Genomic DNA, 20891 nt, shown 5'->3' on the forward strand with positions numbered 1-20891 from the left:
CTCCCATCGTGGGCCAGGTCGAAGAATGGCGCCAAAAGCGGAAACCGCCCCCACCAACAGAGACTGTGATGCTGGAAGTGTCCATCAGCGTAAGAGAACTGCCCCTGGAACGGAAGTTGCCCCGGGACCACCCTCGATGTGGGCGGAGACAGAAGAAGAGAACAAAGATGGGTGTCGCCTGGAGCAGTCTGGAGAGAGCGCACCCGGAGACAAGACGTCTGGAAGAGAGTCCAGAGAGAGCCTACCCGGAGATGGAGGGAGAGCCAGGCAGCACCGACCCAGCGGTCAGGAGCCTGATGCGGGCCGCCACTCCAGGCAGCACCGACCCAGTGGTCAGGAGCCTGTTGCAGGTCGCCACTCCAGAAGGCCTGCTGGAGATCTTAACACAGCTCCCCCGAGACCGGGAGTGTGCACAGACCGCGTTGGAGGGCCTCGTACGGAGGATGGCCCGGGTGCAGCGAGAGACGTTGGCGGAGTGGAGCCGAGAGATGGCCCAGCAGACCGAGACTCGTCAGCGGAGCACGCCACCCGAGACGAGGAGACAGACCGCCTCTGAGGATGGCGCAGGAGGACTGAAGGCCGGAGACGGCGCCGAGAAGGGAGCCGAACGAATGGAGGCAGGTAAAGGGGACGTCACTACCCCGAGCCGGGAAACCGCGTGCCTGCCCCAGCTCCCCGTCGCAGAGCCCGAAGTACCCCCTGCCGTGCCCGTCGCTGCATCGTCACCGCCGCCGACTAGGCCTCAACCGGAAACCGCGGCCGCGACCCCTGTGACGTCACACGCCTCGACCTCGAGCGTGGCCAAGCAGGAAATACCACCGGCCTGGTCGCAAGGCCTAGTACCTCCGGGCGCCGCAATACCAACAGCGCCCCCTACCTCCGCGGAGCCCCCGGCCTGGTCGCAGGGCCAAGTAACACAGGGCGCCGCCGTTCTTACGGTGCCCTTTACTTTCAAGGTGCCCCAGGCCTGGTCGCAAGGCCTGGTTAACCCGGGCGCCGCTACCACCACGGCGCCCATAACACCTAAAGTACCGCACCTGGGTGAGGACCTGTTCGCCCAGCATACGTGCCCGGATGGGCAGCCCTTCGTATGGCCCCAGGAATACATCCAGCTGGAGCTGCAAAAAGCAAGGGCCATGTGCGAACCCCTGATCCCGGCTCCAAAGCCCATAAAGAGGATCTCGCCCCCGCTAGAAGAGACCCAGTTTGAGTGGGATCCCACCGGAGAAGACCTCATGGGGTTCACTCAGGAGACTCGGGCAGCCGCAGCGGAGCGTGCAGAGTGCTGCCGCCAGCAGCTCGAGGTCTTTGAGAGGGAGCGGAGAGAGAGGCGGGTCCGGGAACAACAAGCCCAAATAAGGAGCGCGGAGCAGAAGAGCCGGACCAGGAGAAACCCCCGTGCAGCGCATGGTCCCCGTACCATCGGGACTGTGATAAAGTTCAATCTGCAGCATGGGTGGGGTTTCATCAGGGATCACCGCACCCCAGGCGACGTCTTCGTGACCAGGAGAGACGTTGAGTCCCACCTACCGGAGGGACACAGAGGTCGTGACCTGTATTTCGGGGACGAGGTCACCTTCACCCGGCACAAGTGTGCCAAAGGACCCTACGCCCTCCATGTGCATCGCCTGACGGAGGAGGAGCTGCGGTGTGAGGAGGAGCAAGAGGACCCGGACGGGTCTGAAACTGAAACTGTCCACAAAGAAGGAGCAGGAGGACGCCGTCGTTGAAGTACGGTAGAGAGAGACTGTACATAGTTACCCGTCAGGGTATAAGAACTGTTCTAGTTAAAATATAGTCCCCGTTGGGACCAGCCAAGAGTGAACTGTTAATCCCGTGTGTCCCTATTCCCACTGACCGAGGACTGAGAGCGGTCATTCCTTTCCTAATACCTGGCCGAGGACTGAGAGCGGCCATATCCCCTTGTATATAGTTGCGCTTCCTAAAGCGCCCCCTATCGGTTTTATAGGAAACTGTTTTCTTCAAGAGACTGTCGCACTTTACCCGGTCACAAGTTGCACCGTGGCCGGAGGAACAAGAGTGTTATTTATGATAAGTTTTATATGAAAAGTTTATGCTGATAATATATGATGTTTTATATGTTTATGTTTTATGAAAAAAAAAAAATGTATGTTTGTGGATGTTTATATCTTACAGCCCGAGGACGTGCTGTGATTTACCAGGGGGGAATGTAGCACCCTGAGGATTCGGCTGCTACAGGGGTATTACACCTCAAGCCAGAGGTGTGATATTCCACTCCCGGGTAAGGATGGAGTGTGGAACTGAGCTCAGTAAGCTGCATGCACTACACACATCCCATTTCCGAGGAACAGACCGATGGTACTCCCACTAGAGAAATGTGCAGGTACGACAGTGTCTGTTCCTGGCTGGAGTGGGAGGGGGGTGGAACATCCCAGTAGTGTAGGGGCAGATAGGGGGAGCAGCCTGGGTAAAGCTAGGAGCTCATTGGGTGCTGGTCACCTGAGCTCACACATAGAGGGAGTATATAAGGTGGGCACCATCTTAGATCAGGGTCTTTGTAGAGGAAGAGAGCAGAGGAGAAGAGCAGCTCCAAGGCCACGAGAGAGAGTGAGAGGAGAAAGAGAGACCCAGAGGGGGAGAAAGAAGGAACTCCAAGAGCCCAAATTAGACCAGAGGGTGAAGAGTTGGCAACAGGGTACCGGATCCCAAGCTGGCAGAGGCTACAGCACACCTTAGCCAGGAACCGGAGGTCATGGGCAGGATTGATCTGCCACGATCACCCACTAAATCCACCCGGAAGGCAGACCACGAATAGGGTCAGGGAACCCAGAGACAAGGGTTTACCACCAAGAGGCCCGAGGGAGCCGGACATAGGTGGATCCCTGGTGGGGAAGGCCAGAGAAGAGGACAGGACAGAAAGGGAGCTCAGGACCACGCTCCAGAATCACCTGGGGGTTGGCTGAGTCCAGGACCTGGTGGACGCAGCACGGCTCGGGTGGTCACTTAAGGCCGGAGTGACCAGAACAACTGCAGTAAGTAAACAAACCCTGAACTGCACAGCCCGACTCTGAGTCTCATTTCCATCCCCGCTGCACCACCACAACCCCCATCCTCTGCAACTGACCCCCTGAGGCTATACCCCTCCCGTTGGGGGTTATACTACCTGAGCTGCACATACATCACCAGCCTCAGCGGACCCTGCTGCAGCGGCGGCCGTATTGACTGCAATTCAACGGGTGGCGTAGTCGACACAAAAGAACATCTAGTAACATCATAAGGACTGCCACACACTGAGCTTGACACCCTGGGCACGGACCGGGTCACAGCCACTCGGAGACTACAACCCCCATCTGATCCGGCTCCGGGTATCCCTAACAGCACTGGCCCAGGGGGCGCCTCACTTGCATATAATTGCTTGTACAGATGAACGAGGCACCTTCAGGGATCTTGAAATTGCACCCAAGGATGAGCCAGACTTGTGCTAGTCCACAATTCTCTTTGTGATATCTTGGCTGATTTCTTTAGACTTTCCCATGATGCTACACAAAGAAGCAGTATGTTTCAAGTGTGCATTAAAATACATTCACAGGTGTGTCTCTAATTAACTCAGATGTTGCCAAAAAGTCAGAAGCTTCCAAACACATGACATCATCATATGGGCAGTCCAGAATTGTTTAAAGACATAATAATCTTAGTGTATGTAAACTTTTGACTTTGCAGTAAGTAATAAAATGCCCTAAAACATTCTCTCTCACTCATTATTCTGGAATTTGGCAAATATTAAAAATTATGGTAATCCTAATTGACCTAAAATGGGAAATGTTTATTTTGATTTCATGTCAGATATTAAAAAAAACATGCATATGTGTCTTGTTATATAGTGTATGTAAACTTCTGGTTTCAACTGTATGTGACCCCTTAGACTCCTAGTCACAGGCCTTTCACCTAACCAAATCTGATCTCCTGCTTTGCACTGAGGAGGGGCTGACACCTCGAAATACTTTTCTGCAAATGGAGTGTCTGGTTTGTCTTCTTATTCTAAGTCACATGGAAAAGCTTGTTAAAGGGAATCTGTCAGTAGGATCAATCCTCCTAAACCATCCATATGGGCTTGTAGGTCAAAGAAAGCTGATAAAATGATACCTTGATATCTGCAATCCAATGTCTTTCTCCAGAGAGATTCACATTTCTTATATGTAATTGAGCTGTTCACGACTATGGGTCAGACACTGCTCTGCATGAAAATCTGCCTCCAGAGATTATTTTTAATACAGGGGGGCATTATCAGTGTGAGACATGTAATTAACACAGTACTCAACTTTGTTTCCATACAAAGACATTTGCTGCAGCTCTCACAGCTCTGCTGTATTGTAACACTATTGTAACCTTGTCTGCCTGTGAGATGGAAGCTGGAGCTGAGAGGAACCTGCAGATGTGTTAGTTATAACCACGCACAGCTCTGCAGTGAGATCAGGAGAGCAGAGAGCGGCCATTACACATCACACTGGTAACACCTTCTTTAAATATAAGCTCTGGAAGCAGATTCCCATACAGATCTGTTTTAGGCCCATAGTCTTGAACAACAAGAAAAATGTGGATTTCTCCGGAATAAGACATCGGATCACAGATATCAAAGTATCAATTTATTCAACTTCATATGACCTGCATGCCCATATGTAGGGTTGATCCTACTGACAGATTCCCTTTAAAGGATCAATATTGACTTCTAGGGTTTCTACATTCAATAGGTAGAGCTAGAGTTTAAGTCCTTTTCCTCTCAGAAGAGGCTATTTACATACCTATTAAATAGAACTGATGGATGTTTTAAAGCTTTCAACACATCTAACTCCTGCTTCACTGTGACATGAAGGTTAAGTTGTATATTATTTTGTCTTTGTTTAAAGATGCTTGTACATTAGTAATTATTAGTTGTATAGTAGAAGAAAACACTGTCAAATACCACAGGAACTGCTTTCAGTATTAATCTATTTAGCAATTCCAACTGAATACTTGCATGCTTTGTGGATTTAATTGGCTATATTTTTTATGCAGTCTATTCTTTATGCTACATACATTACTTATCCACTTGTCTCTACTGAACAACAGCTGAATTTTTGAATTGTAGTAATAAAATTTGATTGTTTGAATGATGAAGTGAACGCTATTTAAAATGTACTATTAATAAAATAAATAAAAAATAAAATATTTTTTTAATGTTACAGTAGCCTGCTCAAGGATATCAAGGAGTTCAGCAGGTTTTGTTTGCTTCCGATTATGCATTGTGGTATCATTTTGTAAATCCACATGTTCTACTTCCGATTGCTCGAACCTTCTCTTGAATTCTTCTCCCAGCTATTATTCATCCTTATTCTATTTACATATCTACTCATTGCTGCTCTAAAATATGCCTTCATGATGTCTTCCACCACGCCCGATGTCGCTGATCTCACGTTGAAATGAAAATACTCCCTTATATGCTCAATAATGTCCACAGTTCCAAATAGTTTCAACCAAAATGGGTTGAGCTTCTAGCTAATGTTATATTTAGGTGGCCCCTGAACAAGGCGACCATTTAGGCGCAGATTCATTACATAAGGCGATGTACAGTGACCAGCATAAATGTGTACACCCTGTTTGAAAACTAAGATTTTAATCAATATCTCACTGAACACAAGAACAGTTTCCAAAATTTCATAGAGTTTCATAGAACATCTTTTTTATTCTCCAGGTCACTACGAGTTTGCAGATACCAAACATGTATAGGTTCTTTTCTATTTAAGTGGTGAAAAAAAAATCCAAAATTTGTAAAAAAAAAACGAAACAAAAAGTTACCATCGTAGCGTCTCCATTTTTCGAGATCTGGGGCCGGGTGAGGGCTTATCTTTTGCGCGCCGAGCTGATGTTTTATTGATAACATTTTTTGGCAGATACGATATTTTGATCACCTGTTATTGCATTTTATTGAAATGTTGCGGCAACCAAAAAAAACATAATTTTGGTGTTTTGATTTTTTTTCCTGTTATGTCGTTTATCAATCGGATTAATTCTTTTTATATATTGATTAGTGATGGGCGAACCCATGACTGTTTGGGTTTAGCTGATTGAGCCGAACGCTGAAGAGTTTATTAAAAGTTTGGGTTTGGGCACCAGAACCCGAACCCGAACACGGACCCCATTCATATGAATAGGGGAGCCGAACATACCTGGTTTCCCACGCAGTCATCTGCGTGACAGCTCAGGAAACACAGGCTCTGATTGGTGGTACATAGTTACCACGGTCAGAGCGCTGTGGGATCATGCTGACAGATGTCAGCCTTGATAGCTATGGATAGCTAGATATATAGATAATAGATATACTGCTAGATAGATAATAGATAGATATACAGATAGATATAAATATATGAGATATATAATCAGTGTTTTGTGTGTGTACTTTACTGTTCATGTAATTTATTAATAAATTATTACATTTCTGACAAAAATGGTGTGGGGTCCCCTGTAATTTTATTAACCAGCAGAGGGAAAGCGGATAGCTGGGGATGATGTTTTTAGCCTGGGAAGGGGGTAATACCCATGGAGCTTCCCAGGCTGTTAATATCAGCCCCCAGCTGTAGCTTTTACTGGTTATTAAAATGGGGGACCACAAAAAATTGACGTGGGGTCCCCCTATAATTAATAATAGCCTGCATCAGGCCTTACTGAACGGGATGGAGCTGAGGCTCGCATACCATCTGCAGTGTGCTCCACCTCTTCTTGGTACTCTGGAGTGGTCACGTACTCTCCAGTCCCCGGAGCGGTATGCACTGAGTGTCTCCCTTCAGGCTGAGCCACAATAACTGGGGATAGTAGTATCTCTGGAACTGCTTGATCGTGGTAATCAGGTCCCCAGGTCAGACAAAAGACTCCAAACCCCCTCAGTACTCGTCTACTGCATACGGGTCCCCATATTGACTCTCTCCGCTCATGTCTTCCATCTCTTCGTCATCACCGCCAATGCTCATTCGCCATGCAGGCTGGACTCTTGCCTCGCGATCACGGTGTGTCATCACAACTGATATCTTCCCCAGCTCCTTACCTCTGATGTTCTGGGACGAAAATGGCGCCAGTCGCTTTCTGGCTATACGCTTCCTGCACGTCTGGCTCTGCCTCTTTCTAGGCCAAATTTCTGACGCGGCCACTGCGCCACACTTTACTCTCTGCGGCTCCGCCTTCAGCCTCGCCTCCTTCCATGGCGCACTGCCACACACTGGGCCGGGCTTTATTCTGCGCCGCGCCCTCTTCATCAACATACCTCCCATTCTGGGACGGATCTTGGCTGCTGGACCCATCCTTCTTTGGTCCGGAACTTGTGGGGGCTGGATACTTTTTCGCGCTCTCGGGCACTGTCCATTCCCACAATAGGCGGTTCTTCTCCTTCACTTTACCGCCGCTGTCGCCATCTTGGAGTCCATGCTTCTGGCAGCCATCTTGGGCTAAGCCGTATTCACATTCTATGCTCAACCATAGCACTGGGTTCCCCTTTCCTCTACTGGGCTGAATTATCACAGCTAACCCCAAAACTAGACCTAACTGCAGCCCAGAGAGATCTAACTGTCGGGAACATTCTCTTTAACCCTTTTAGTTCCAGAGGGAAGCTACTTCCTTCCCCACTACTACAAGTGCAGGGCCTAATATTGCAGTACTAGCTGTGGACTGCCCTTGTTAGGAGCAAAGGGGAAACAGGGCAGTGCAGATACTTTAGGGAAATATAGGGGCAGAATCAGCTGCCATTCCCTCAAGCATGTTATAAATTACCCGAAACCTGGTTTATCCTACCAGGAATATCCCCTGCGCCAGACTGCTAGCAGCTCATCATTGGGTGAGGACGTTCCATTGTTATCTTTATTAATGTTTATAATGAGTCTAATTCACCACTGAGGTGATCATAAGAACATTTGATTTTGTTATTGTGCATATATTAGCTAATAGTGCAGAGCACACACTCAGATGTTGTCACGGGTGTGTCAGAAGTGACAGACAGTCGCCCTGCAGTGGGTTGCAGACACCTTCGTAGAGGCTGTCTCTAGGACCCACCGGCTACCTTCCTCTGGCTAATTAACACCCTGACCTGGGTGTATAAATACCTGCTGTGTTCCAGAGGGAGGTGCCGGCGATATTCATTACTCCTTGTGAAGGCTTTAGCAAGAGCAGTACTTCTTCCTCTATGGAGTTTGAGGACGTGTGCCCATTTGTCTGCAGTCATCTAAAGCTAAGCTATTTCCCCCTGTTTGTCCTCCCTTGCTGTCTTTAGTGTTCAGGGGGACGCCCCTGCCTCCTGCCCTTCAGGAAAGTTATTTGTACCATCTGTTCTGCGCCACAAAGTAAATAAGGAACATCATAACTCTGTGCTTGCAGGGCACCCAGGTGGTAAGGCAACCGCTGACCTCCTCTCTCTTAATTTTTGGTGGCCGGGATTGCATCGGGATGTGATTGAACACGTAACTGCTTGTAGTATTTGCGCGCATTCTAAGGTTTCGCATACCCGTCCGTCTGGTACTCTTCTTCTGCTACCTATCCCTAGTAGGCCATGGACACCCTTGTCCATGGATTTTATTAATGACCTACCAGTTTCTGCAGGCAAAACAGTGGTTTTAGTGGTAGTAGATAGGTTCAGTAAAATGGTTCACTTTGTCGCATTGCCTGCACTTCCAAATGCCAAGACACTTGCTTAGGTGTTTGTAAATGAGATTGTGAAGTTTCACAGGGTTCCCTCCAATGTGGTGTCAGATCGGGGGACTCAGTTTGTTTCCAAGTTCTGGAAGGCATTCTGTTCTCGACTAGGGGTGCAGCTATACTTTTCCTCTGCCTTCCACCCTCAGTCAAATGGACAGACCGAGCTTGTCAATCAGAATTTGAAGACCTACCTCAGGTGTTTCGTCTCCAATAATCAGGAGGATTGGGCATCCTAATTACCGCTGGCAGAATTTGCCATTAATAATCATCGTCAAGAATCCACTGGCAGGTCACCGTTCTTCGGTGCATACGGTTATCACCCACAGTTTGGTACCTTTAGTGGGGGAGGAGATTCAGGAGTTCCTGAGGAAGAACGGTTTGCTTCGTCGCTCTCCTCGGTATGGCAGGGTGTTCAGAATAATTTAAAGATCATGGCGGACAGGTATAAATGTATGGCTGACAGAAAACGCTTGCCAGGTCCGGACCTGCATGTGAATGACTTTGTGTGGTTGTCTACCAGGAAAATAAGATTGAAAGATCCTTCTTGGAAGCTGGGACCTAGGCTTATTGGTCCCTATAAAATAACCGCCGTCATTAACCCAGCAGTGTTTCGTCTTGAACTTCCTCAGGCCCTTAAGGTCCACAACGTGTTCCATAGGTCCTTACTCAAGAAGTATGTGGAACCTCTTGAGCCCTCACCTCTACCACTACCCCCAGTAATGGTTGATGGTAATCTGGAGTTCCAGACTTACAGGACTGTAGATTCTTGTCTCCAACGTCTTTCTCTACAATACTTGGTGCACTGGAAAGGCTATGGTCTACAGGAGAGGATATGGGTTTCAGCATCAGAGGTGAACGCTCCCAGGTTGGTTCATTCATTCCAGACCTCATATCCTGAGAAACCCGGTACTGAGTGTCCGGAGGCCACTCGTAGAGGGGGGGTACTGTCACGGGTGTGTCAGAAGTGACAGACAGTCGCCCTGCAGTGGGTTGCAGGAGATCTCTATGTTTGGAATTGCAGACACCTTCTTAGAGGCTGTCTCTAGGACCCAGCGGCTACCTTCCTCTGGCTAATTAACACCCTGACCTGGGTGTATAAATACCTGCTGTGTTCCAGAGGGAGGTGCCGACGATATTCATTACTCCTTGTGAAGGCTTTAGCAAGAGCAGTACTTCTTCCTCTCTGGAGCTTGAGGACGTGTGCGCATTTGTCTGCAGTCATCTAAAGCTAAGCTATTTCCCCCTGTTTGTCCTCCCTTGTTGTCTTAAGTGTTCAGTGGGGATCGGCTAGTGCTCATCTCCTCCCTTCCCTAGCCTTAGCCAACGCCAGGGAAAGGCAGGGCGAGGAACGCGTGCGGCGATTGGTGAAGAGCCAATATAGCAAAGTTAGGGGAGACAGGGTTATATTCTATCAGCCAGGAGGTCTCCACTCCCCCATTTCCCTAGAGTATGGGCTTCCTTTACCTCTTCCCTTTGTGGTGCACTAAGTCTTTCCCACACCTTACGTGACAGATGTGCATTCTCTGACACCTGAGAAACAAACATCACTCTGTTTGGTGTTTAGGTGTCTTGCTTGTACTTGGTTGTACTGTCCACCTAATATAATTGCGTAATGATGAGACGGGTTACCGACTAACCATATTTTGATCATAACCTTACCTTATTAAAGGGAACCTATCACATCCTTTATGGCAATTAAACTGCCCCCAGTGTCTTGTTAGTGATGCACAATGCATCACTAACATGTTTGTCTCAAGCAAAATGTCAGAGTATTTAGAGCACAAATCACTTTTTACACTTTGATGAGTGCCCCACATACCTCCAGATTCAGTCATACAGGTGGTGAGCTCTAACTTTTCAGTCAAATCTTACTACATTACATAAACATTTAGACACATTACAAAATAAAAAAACATTTGGGAGAGTGCTTCTTTATCATGTCTAGTATGTACACACACGATGCATCAGTAGACTGCGATTAATGAATACATGAACTCCAATATTGCTGTAAATGTTAAAAATGTGACGTACTTAGCGTTGTTTGATCAAAGAGCACAAAAGCTATCCATCAAGTTATACCTAAATATGCATGGACCCTATTACTTATGTCCTGCCTCCCCATGTGCCAAACCAGGCATCATCTGAATGGGGAGTGAAATAAATCCAGACGGAGTTTGCAATTAAAACTTTGTCTGGGAAGAATGATTAGATAAGGGCACGGTGCCCTGGAAGGGGCCCCCCAATACTACAAAACCACCTTGACGTGGTTGGATGGGTTTTGGGCTCTTTGTTAAAAAAATGCTAGCAAACTACCTAACGTTTTTAAGTTTACAGCAATATTGGAGTTAACGCATTCTTTAATAGCAAGGTCCTGACGCATCGTGTATGTATATGTCAGTATATTGTCCACCTAGCGTATTTGGGCACGTGTACATTAATTTAATACTAATGGTGTGCGAGTCCTATATTTTGTAGTACTGAGTCATATTGTCTCTAACACCAGATCAATATAAAAATAAATAGGAAATAAATAATTATTATCCTATTATTAATATTCTAATTATTATTACTATTATGAACGATACAAATTAAGACATTCTGTTGAAGGTATATGTTTTAAAAGTGTGTAAAGTTCCCTTACAGAAATCCCCTGCTCCTTCCTGTAATCCATGTAGTTCCCAGTTTCACTTTCGCTCAGCAGCAATCCTTGGGCGGGTCTTACTGTGTAATTCAGAAGAGAGAACACATAATAAGGACTTGTCGGCAGAGTTCTCGGGGCATTGCAGTTGGTGCTCTAACTGGATCGACTTGCTGAACCTCCTATGTTCTCCTTTAGGGGTTATCGTCATCCTAATCTTCATGTGATGCCGTATTCCTGGTAACTCCTCTGGGGACCCGAGATCCTGTGCGATACAACTGCTGTTTAACAGATACCCCTGGGACCATCCTATTGATATCGTCACTTTCTGAAACACTGAGGTCTTGCAATGTCCCCTTGGATTATACTGTTGGTCCTCTGTATCTGCTACTGCCAGGTGAGACATGACGGAGGCTACCTTACTGTAATCACTGCTTGTATAGTCACAAATATTCATAACCGGCAAATCCGGTGCTGCTCTGCCCTCCCGTGTCTAGCGTGTCTGTGTGCTACATCAATCTTCGCTCTTGTTTCCCCAAAGAGTTAATATATTTGTTCCTCATTTCTGATACCGGTAATTTCCAAGCACCTGCTGTTTGCCTCCCTGGGGTCTATATCTAAAGTCGGGGAAGTGCTGTGTACTATCTAAATATGTCTGCACTTTGGTATCCCACTGGTAGGCTAATTTCATGCCATGATCGAATAATCTTTTCTGTGTTAACAATGAATATATCTTGGTAAGTTGTACACCGTGGCAGCACTTCTGTTCACAGAATAACCCACCGAGAATTATGTTTAATGAAGCCACCGTCAGTAAGAATTAATAAAACTAGAAAATAACCGGAAGCAAGTGAACAGTGAAGTTAAAGACAATTTTCTATTGTTTTTTATTGTATCAAGCCTAAAATTTGTTTTGTGAAGTAGATATACTGAAAAAGATTACAGGTAAACCAGCTTAACCAGACTCCTGTTGTGGACTATCAGTGGTTGGGATGTTTTATGCCCTCTCTCGGTCTTTTTGGACATTTAGCAGCAGCAACAACATGATAGTGATGCCAACCAGAAAGTCTTACAGGGAACCTGTGAGGTCCGCCGTGTCCCCAGAACCACCAGTAGTTGTGTCTGCATTTATAAATTCCCTGCTTAACAGTCCCTGTATTACATTATACACATAAACAGATCATTAGAAAAAGTATTTCTAAAGTCCATTTATGATATGTAAATGAGGCCTTTGACTAGTTGATGGGGCATTAGTGTCCCCTGACTAGTCGGCCCACTTAGCATGTTATCACACCCCTGTGGGCGTGATAACATGACTTACAAGCACGGGCGGCATCGCCAGCGCTATACATATACCTCACGCTTGTGCGCGGCTTCTTTCCCTCACTGCATTGATCCTCTGAAGCCAGGTGTACGCGTACCGGCTTCAGAGAGACACACTGCGCATGATCGGAAGTGTTCTGCACTTTTATACTAAAATGTACATGATCATATGCAATGTCCTGGGTTAATAATGGCAATGTATCCGTAAGTATCGGATGGTAGACTGATGATCTTTTTTAGCACACCTATAGACTTGTATAGGCAATTCTCATCCCATAATCAAAAGAGAATAGTACATGCTGTGTTAGTGCTTCATGTGATTAAGGAAGTTTGCAAATCCTGAAAAACTTATAGTAAAGAAAGCAAAAGTAAAACCTCTGTGAAAGTGGATGACAGTCAGGGAGTTTTCCCATCTCTATCTATTGTAATAGAGTTACGTTAGTTGTTTTTGATGGTCCTAAGGCTATGTGCCCACGATGCAGAAATGCTGCATATTTTTTCCGCTTCTCCCTGGCAGGAAAAGCACATGCGGTTTTTACATGCGTTTTTCCCGCCAGGTAGAAGCATTTGTCAAGCATTTTTGCATGCATTTCTGCATGTGGGTTATCAAGCGCTTTTCCAAGCGATATTAGCATCACTTGGAATAGTACTTGACAACTTGTTCACACTATATAAATCCATGCAACCGGCATGGATTTATAGTAGTGTGACCAAGTTAGTTAAAAAAAAAATAATAAGAATGGTAAAAAATAAAAAAAAAAGATTATACTCACCTTCCGATGTCCTCCCTGTGTTTTCTCTGCTGCGTCCGGTGTCTTGGGCGGCTCGCGGTGTTGTGAAGGACCTGTGGTGACGTCATTGAGTCATGTGACAGGTCAAATGACTCAATGACGTCATGGCAGGTCCTTCACAACAACGCGACCCATACAGCAGACCAGACGGAGGGGAGAAAACACCGGGAGGACATCGGAAGGTGAGTATAATCTTTATTTTTTATTTTAAATTCTTTTTTTTACAATTTCTATGGTACCCGAGTCTGGATGAGAGTCTCCTCTCCTACAGACCTTGGTACCATCCGCACATTGAACTGTGTCATATTCGCTTGTGCAGATGCAGTGATGCGGATGTCACGCGGTCCAATGCAAGTCAATGGCGGCAATTACGCTGCGTGTCCGCAAAATTAATGGACATGCTGCGTATTTTTCCGCAATGATAATCCGCAGCGGAAATTTCCGCAGCATGTGCACAGCACATGCGGATTATCATTGGGGACCATGGGGCACGTATTACCAAGCGTTTTCGCTGCGGAAATTCCGCGGCAAAATCGCTTGAAAAACGCATAGTGGGCACGCAGCCTCATTGTTAAAAGACCTCTTGGGTTGTAACCCAATAGAAACTGGTCAGTAGGACACGCTAAGAGACAACAAACATCATTCTCATCTACATCATGAAAAAAGCTTTGGTTAAAAGAATTATTTTAGATGAACAGATCAGATGAGTATACTGTAACCAGTCACATAGGGAAGTACAATGACCAACCCCCCCCCCCAACAACTTCTGTGAACATACTTCCATCATGACCTGACAAATGATCAGGGCATACTGTGAAAATGTTATCACACACATAAATAGAAACTTCAAGGTGTAGGTATGGAAGGTATCAAACCACAGATGAGCACCCAAAATAAACTCAGATCCAAGACAAGACTCATAAGTATATCCAATCTCCAGAAGAAATCCAGAATTAATTTTGACCACCAAGCACTCAAAACAAGATGGTGCTCTAGTAGGGGCCTAGTCTTGTAAATATACAGTATATACACATATATATATTTATTGATTTTCCTCCTGTTCTTTTACACTACACCACAACGTCCTTGTTCTCAAACTGGCACTTGATGGTTGGGCATCAGATAACTAAATATAATCCTAATTTATAACCCTAAACCTGTATATTAAACCATAGGTCATTGTCTGATGACACAGCCACTAAAACCTATAAAATAATTACAAATACATTTTGTAAGCTATTTGCTCTACCTATTTTATACCATTTTCTGATCATATTACAATTATATTATGGAGCCCGCACTAGCTTTCATCTGCAAAAGAACAGAATGTCCTGTGCACATTGCCACAAGGGTGGATCAACTGCTTGAAAATAATCCAAAAAATATAAATTTCCCATTTTGGCCAACTTTAATCTAATGTGTATGAGCTCCAACAGAACTTTACTGTTAGGTCAGAAGTAGGGATGAGCGGACCAGTGGATGTTTGGCTTTGTCGGGTTCAACTGAACTTTAGTCCAAAGTTCGGTTCGGGTACCAGAACTCTACCCAAACTTAAATACGACCCCCATAGAAGTCAATGAGGACTCAAACTTTGGGGCTTTAAAATGGTCGTGGTAAGATCTAGGGGCTGCCAAAATAATCCGAGTACAGCCACAGAATCAATCTCTCTCTCCAAACTCCGAACACTAAAATGGACTTCTATGAGAAGTCCGTGTTTGGAATTCAGCACTGGACTGTAGGTGTCCGGTACGAGCCCTGAACTTTACAGTTCGGGTTCACTCATGTCTAGTCACAAGACTGAGTGAATGAGTATTATTAACTACTTCACGACATTTGATGTAAGTTTACGTCATGGTCGGGAAGGGGTCCCCACGAAATGGCATAAATTTAAGTTATGATGATCATGTGGGCGCAGGAGCATTGCCCGCTCAATCGCCGCCAGGAGCTCTGCTTAAGTGAAAGTCGAGCCTCGGCTGTCAATGCCAGGAGCAGTGCCTGCATCGCCTCTGGTCATTTTACCCCCTAAATGCTGCAATCGAGACAGAGAGACCTATAAAACTGTCACACTATTTAACCCTTTCAGTGAACTCAGTAATTATTTTTTTATAAAAAAACTTGACAAAAAAAATGCTTTTTCATCATACAGCAAAAAAAAAAAGTGGAATAAAACGCGATCAAAAATAAAATATAAATGCTGAAAACGTCATCTTGTCTCACAAAAAAATTCTGCAATACAGCTCCTTCAGTGGAGAAATAAAAAAATTATAGCTTTCAGAATAAAGCAATGCAAAAACAATTCTTTTTTCTATAAAATTTCTATTAAAAATTATATAAATGTGGTATCACTGTAATCGTACTGACCTGAAGAATAAAGCTGCCTTATCACTTTTACCACATGGTGAATGACATTAAAAAAAACCTCTAAAATCATTCCTTAATTGTTGGTTTTCTTTCATTCTGCCTTCCAAAAATCGGAATAGAAAGTGATCAAAAAAGGTTATCTACCCGAAAATAGTAGTAATGAAAACATCAACTCTTCCTGCAAAAAACAAGCCCTCACACGACTCTGTCGGCAGAAATATAGAAAAATTATAGCTCCCAAAGTATGGCGATGCATAAACTTCATTTTGCAAAAAAAGCGTCTTTTAGTGTATGATAGCAGCCAAACATTAAAAAATTATGTAAATCTGGTATCATTGTAACAGCACTGACTCAAAGAATAAAGTCGTCTAATCACTTATGCCGCACGAGAAACAGCATAAAAAATAAATAAAACCAATTTTTGATCTGCTGTTGATTTTTTCATCCTGCCTCCCAAAGATTGCAGTATGGCTTGGCTCATATTTATCCTGCGCTCTGCGCTGAGCTCTTCCACCGGGGTTTCAGTATAAATCTCTGAAATACATGATTCAGACAGAACCCCCGGCGGAAGATTCCCTATAACGAGGTTGATGGAGGCACTGTTGACTCTGCCTGGCCTATGATCCAGTGGTGTCGGTCTTTTTACATGTGCATGCAAACATAGTTGGCCACAGCTTTGTGCACCTCTGTAAAGAACGACACTGCTGAACAGAGGCCAGACGGAGTACAGAGTAATTGGATAGGAAAAGGGGAGGAGAGAGGGTAGGAGCTTGGCTCGCTAGAAAAGTGATCAGGCTATAGCACGAATGGTTAAACCACATGTATTCATTGAACACATGTGGAGTTACAGCACCCCATACATTCTACTGAGGGAAATTTATTTTGCAGAGACTAGCGTCTCCACAACAGAAATTGACATGCTGCGGCTCATAAACCCCTGTCGCCGGTGAGTTTACGCAGTGTCACATAGAAGCACAGTGGGCATGGGATTTCTGTAAATCCCATCCATTGTGCTTCTACTGTAGAACGCAGCACAGGTGAGCGGCGTCCAAAACGCTGCTATTACCGATCATAGGCACGCAAATATAACTGGTGGGTGCCATACCTGCTGGTGACTCTAGCCAAGATTGCAGAGACGAAAAGGGTAATTCCAGCACATCCACTAAGGTAGAATAAAATCTTCTTTTATTAGAACAGTTTAAAAATGGAAGGCAACCCTACATTTTTAAACATTTTTAAACTGTTCGATTAAAAAGAGATTTTATTCTACCTGAGTTGATGTGCTGAAATTACCCCTTTCATCTCTGGAGTACAGAGTAACTTTGCTGCCTCGTTAAAGTGAATGGATCCCTCGGGGTTTCATCACGTCATTCGGAGATTCAGATGGAAACCCTAATGTAAGTACTCAGCATAGAATGCAGGATAAATATGATCCAAAATGTTATGTAAAATGTTCCCAATAAAAGCTTCAACTCAATCCATAAAAAGGCAAGTCCCCAATTAAGTCCATCATCTGTCAATAAAAATATAGAGGGCTTCAATGTTACTGGTAGTACAAAGGATCTGAAAAGCGCTATGACTCCACGCCCCCCTAAAGAAATCCAGCGATTTCTGCGCTTCTAAATTCAAATGCCCCTTTACCCTCTGAGCCCCACCGTGTGCCTAAACCACATTTATCATCCACAGGTTTGGCATTTCTATAGCAATGAGAGCCCACTTAAATTGCGGGTGCGTGTCTCCAGAAGCACGAGATGGGCTTAATGTACGAGCACTACACTGGCAGATTTGCAATTTTCACTAGGCAATATTCACTGCTGCCTGTTTCTGGAAAACACCCAGGAAGGGGTGTAATCTCCAAAATGGGGTCACTAGAGAGGGGATTCTTCTCTTTTAGTGCTTAGGGGCTTTGTATATAGAGTCCGCAATCTATTCTGCAATAAATTGTTTTGCAAGAGTCAAATAATGCTCCTTCCATCCAAGGTCTCGCCGTGTAGCTAAGCAGTATTGTACAGAAACATATGGGGTATTTGCACATTCAGCAGAAATTGTGTGACAAATTTTGGTGCCATTTATATACATTTCTCTATGTGAAAATGTAATTCTTCTTTCTTCACCGCCCAATGGTATAAAACTCTGTGAGGCTACATGTGATGTCAATATGCTCACAGCACCCCTAGATTAAATAATTGGGGGTGTAGTTTGTAAAATGGGGTCACTTATGGAGGGATTCTGCTGTTCTGGCACCTCAGGGGCACTGCGAATATGACATGGCACCCTCAAACCATTCCAGCAAAATATTAAATCCCTTCTGAGTTTTGCACTTTGCCTCAAAAGTAGTTTTTGACCACATATGGGGTATTAGCATACTCAGGAAAATTGCATAACAAATTGTACTGTTCATTTTCTCCTGTTATCCCTTTTGAAAATTAAAACCTTGAAGCCAAAGCAACATTTTAGTGTAAAAAATGTTAATTTTCCATTTACTCTTTCGAATGTTATACAATTCTGTAAATCGCCTGAAGGTTAAAAATGGTCACTACACTCCTAAATTAATTCTTCGATAAACGTAGTTTCCAAAATGGGGTCACTTGTGAGGGTTCCTGCTCTTTTTGCATGTCAGGGGCTCTTCAAATGTGACATGGCATCCGCAATCTATTCCAGCCAAAATTGAGCTCCAGAATGCAGTTGGCACTTCTTCCGAGTAGTGTTACGCAAACATGCTCGGATAAGGGGCTATCCGAGCACGCTCGGATACTAACAGAGTATCTTCGGCGTGCTTGCAAAATATGTTTGCATCACCGCGGTTGCATGATTCGCGGCTGTTTGACAGTCGTGAGACATGCAAGTATTGCCTGACAAACAGACATGCAGCCGTGGCGACGCGAAAATATTTTCGAGCATGCCAAAGAAACTCAGGACTCGAGTGTGCTCGGATAACCTCTTATTCGAGCACGTTCGTGCAACACTACTTCCGAGCCCTGCCGTGTGCCCAAACAGTAGTTTCTACCACATATGGAATATTAGCATATTTAGGAGAAATTGCACAAAAAATTGTATGGTCCATTTTCTCCTGTTACCCTTGAGAAAATGAAAAATTTGGGGCAAAACCAACATTTTTGTGGAAAAATGTATTTTTCACTTTCACAGCTCAACATCGTAAAAAACACTGTGAAGCACCTATGTGTTCAAGGTGCTCACCACACCTCTAGATATGTTCCTTGAGGGTTATAGTTTCCAAATGGGGTAACTTCTAGTGCTTAGGGGCTCTGTATATAGAGTCTGCAAACTATTCTGCAATAAATTGTTCTGCAAGAGTCAAATAATGCTCCTTCTACCCCAGGTCTCGCCATGTAGCTAAGCAGTACTGTACAGACACATATGGGGTATTTCCACATTCAGCAGAAATTGTGTGACAAATTTTGGTGCCATTTATACACATTTCTCTATGTAAAAATGTAAAATGTGGGGTTAAAATTTTTTTGTGGTAAACATGTACTTATTTTTTCTTCACTTGTTTAAAATTCTGTGACACATTCGTGGTGTCAACATGCTCACTGCACTCTTAGATGAATTCATTGAGAGCTGTAGCTTGTAAAATGGGGTCACTTATGGGGTGGTTCTGCTGTTCTGGCACCTCCAGGGACCCTTCCAGTGGGTCATGGCAGCCGCAAACAAGAACAACAAAATTTGTATTATATTATGGCACTCCTTCCCTTCTGAGCTTTCTACTGTGCCTGAAAAGTATTTCCCGATTACATGTAGGATATTGGCCCACCAGGAGAAATTGCATAACAAACTGAGAGGTTCATTTTTTTCTATTAGCCTTTATAAAAGATAAAAACTTAGGGCTAAAACAACATTTTAGTGGTAAAAATGTAATTATTCTTTCTTCACTGCCCAATGGTATAAAACTCTGTGAGGCACATGTGATGTCAATATGCTGACAGCACCCCTAGATTAATTAATTGGGGGGTGTAGTTTATAAAATGGGGTCACTTATAGAGGGATTCTGCTGTTCTGGCACCTCAGGGGCTCTGCAAATATGACATGGCACCCTCAAACCATTCCAGCAAAATCAGAACTCCCTTCTAAGCTTTGCACTTTGCCTCAAAAGTAGTTTTTGACCACATATGGGGTATTGGCATACTCAGGAAAAATTGCATAACAAATTGTACTGTTCACTTTCTCCTTTTATCCCTTTTGAAAATTAAAACCTTGAGGCCAAAGCAACATTTTAGTGGAAAAAATGTTAATTTTCCATTTACTCTTTCGAATGTTATACAATTCTGTGAATCGCCTAAAGATTAAAAATGGTCACCACACCGCTATTTGAATTCTTCGATAAATGTAGTTTCCAAAATGGGGTAACTTGTGAGGGTTCCTGCTGTTTTTGCATGTCAGGGGCTCTTCAAATGTGACATGGCATCCGCAATCTATTCCAGCCAAAATGGAGCTCCAGAATTCAGATGGCACTTCTTCCGAGTAGTGTTGCGTGAATGTGCTCAGATAAGGGGTTATCCAAGCACGCTTGGATACTAACAGAGTATCTTCGGCGTGGTCGCAAAATATGTTCGCATCACCACGGTTGCATGATACACGGCTGTTTGACAGCTGTGAGACATGCAGGTATTGCCTGACAAACAGACATGCAGCTGTGGCGACGCGAAAATATTTTGCGAGCATGCCAAAGATACTCAGTTAGGACTTGAGTGTGCTCGAGTAACCCCTTATCTGAGTACGTTCGTGCAACACTACTTCTGAGCCCTGCCTTTGTGCCCAAACAGTAGTTTTCCACCACATATGGAATATTAGTGTATTTAGGAGAAATTGCACAACAAATTGTATGGTCCATTTTCTCCTGTTACCCTTGTGAAAATGAAAAATTTGGGGAAAACAAACATTTTTGTGGAAAAATTTATTTTTCATTTTCACAGCTCAACATCGTAAAATTCTGTGAAGCACCTGTGTTCAAGGTGCTCACCAAACCTCTTTGCTTTAATTCTTGTGAAGCACTTGAAGGGTTAATAAACTTATTGAATGTGGTTTTGAGAACTTTGAGGGGTGCAGTTTTTAAAATTGTGTCA

At 44.5% G+C, this 20891-nt stretch overlaps 1 protein-coding gene across 1 annotated transcript in view; it reads left to right on the top strand.

Annotated features, from left to right (window-relative positions):
* Nucleotides 1–11376: 11376 nt before the first annotated feature.
* CD40 (CD40 molecule) overlaps nucleotides 11377–20891 on the top strand; it is a 71751-nt gene continuing 62236 nt past the window's right edge. Inside the window, exon 1 of the mRNA XM_073681188.1 lies at nucleotides 11377–11729. Within this exon, the coding sequence (XP_073537289.1) occupies nucleotides 11682–11729 (48 nt within the window). The 5' untranslated portion in view covers nucleotides 11377–11681. The remainder of the gene's footprint in view (nucleotides 11730–20891) is intronic.

This window comes from Phyllobates terribilis, unplaced genomic scaffold, assembly GCF_046119375.1.
Source record: "Phyllobates terribilis strain yellow unplaced genomic scaffold, ASM4611937v1 Scaffold_5__5_contigs__length_657084704, whole genome shotgun sequence".
NCBI classification, from domain to species: Eukaryota; Metazoa; Chordata; class Amphibia; order Anura; family Dendrobatidae; genus Phyllobates; species Phyllobates terribilis.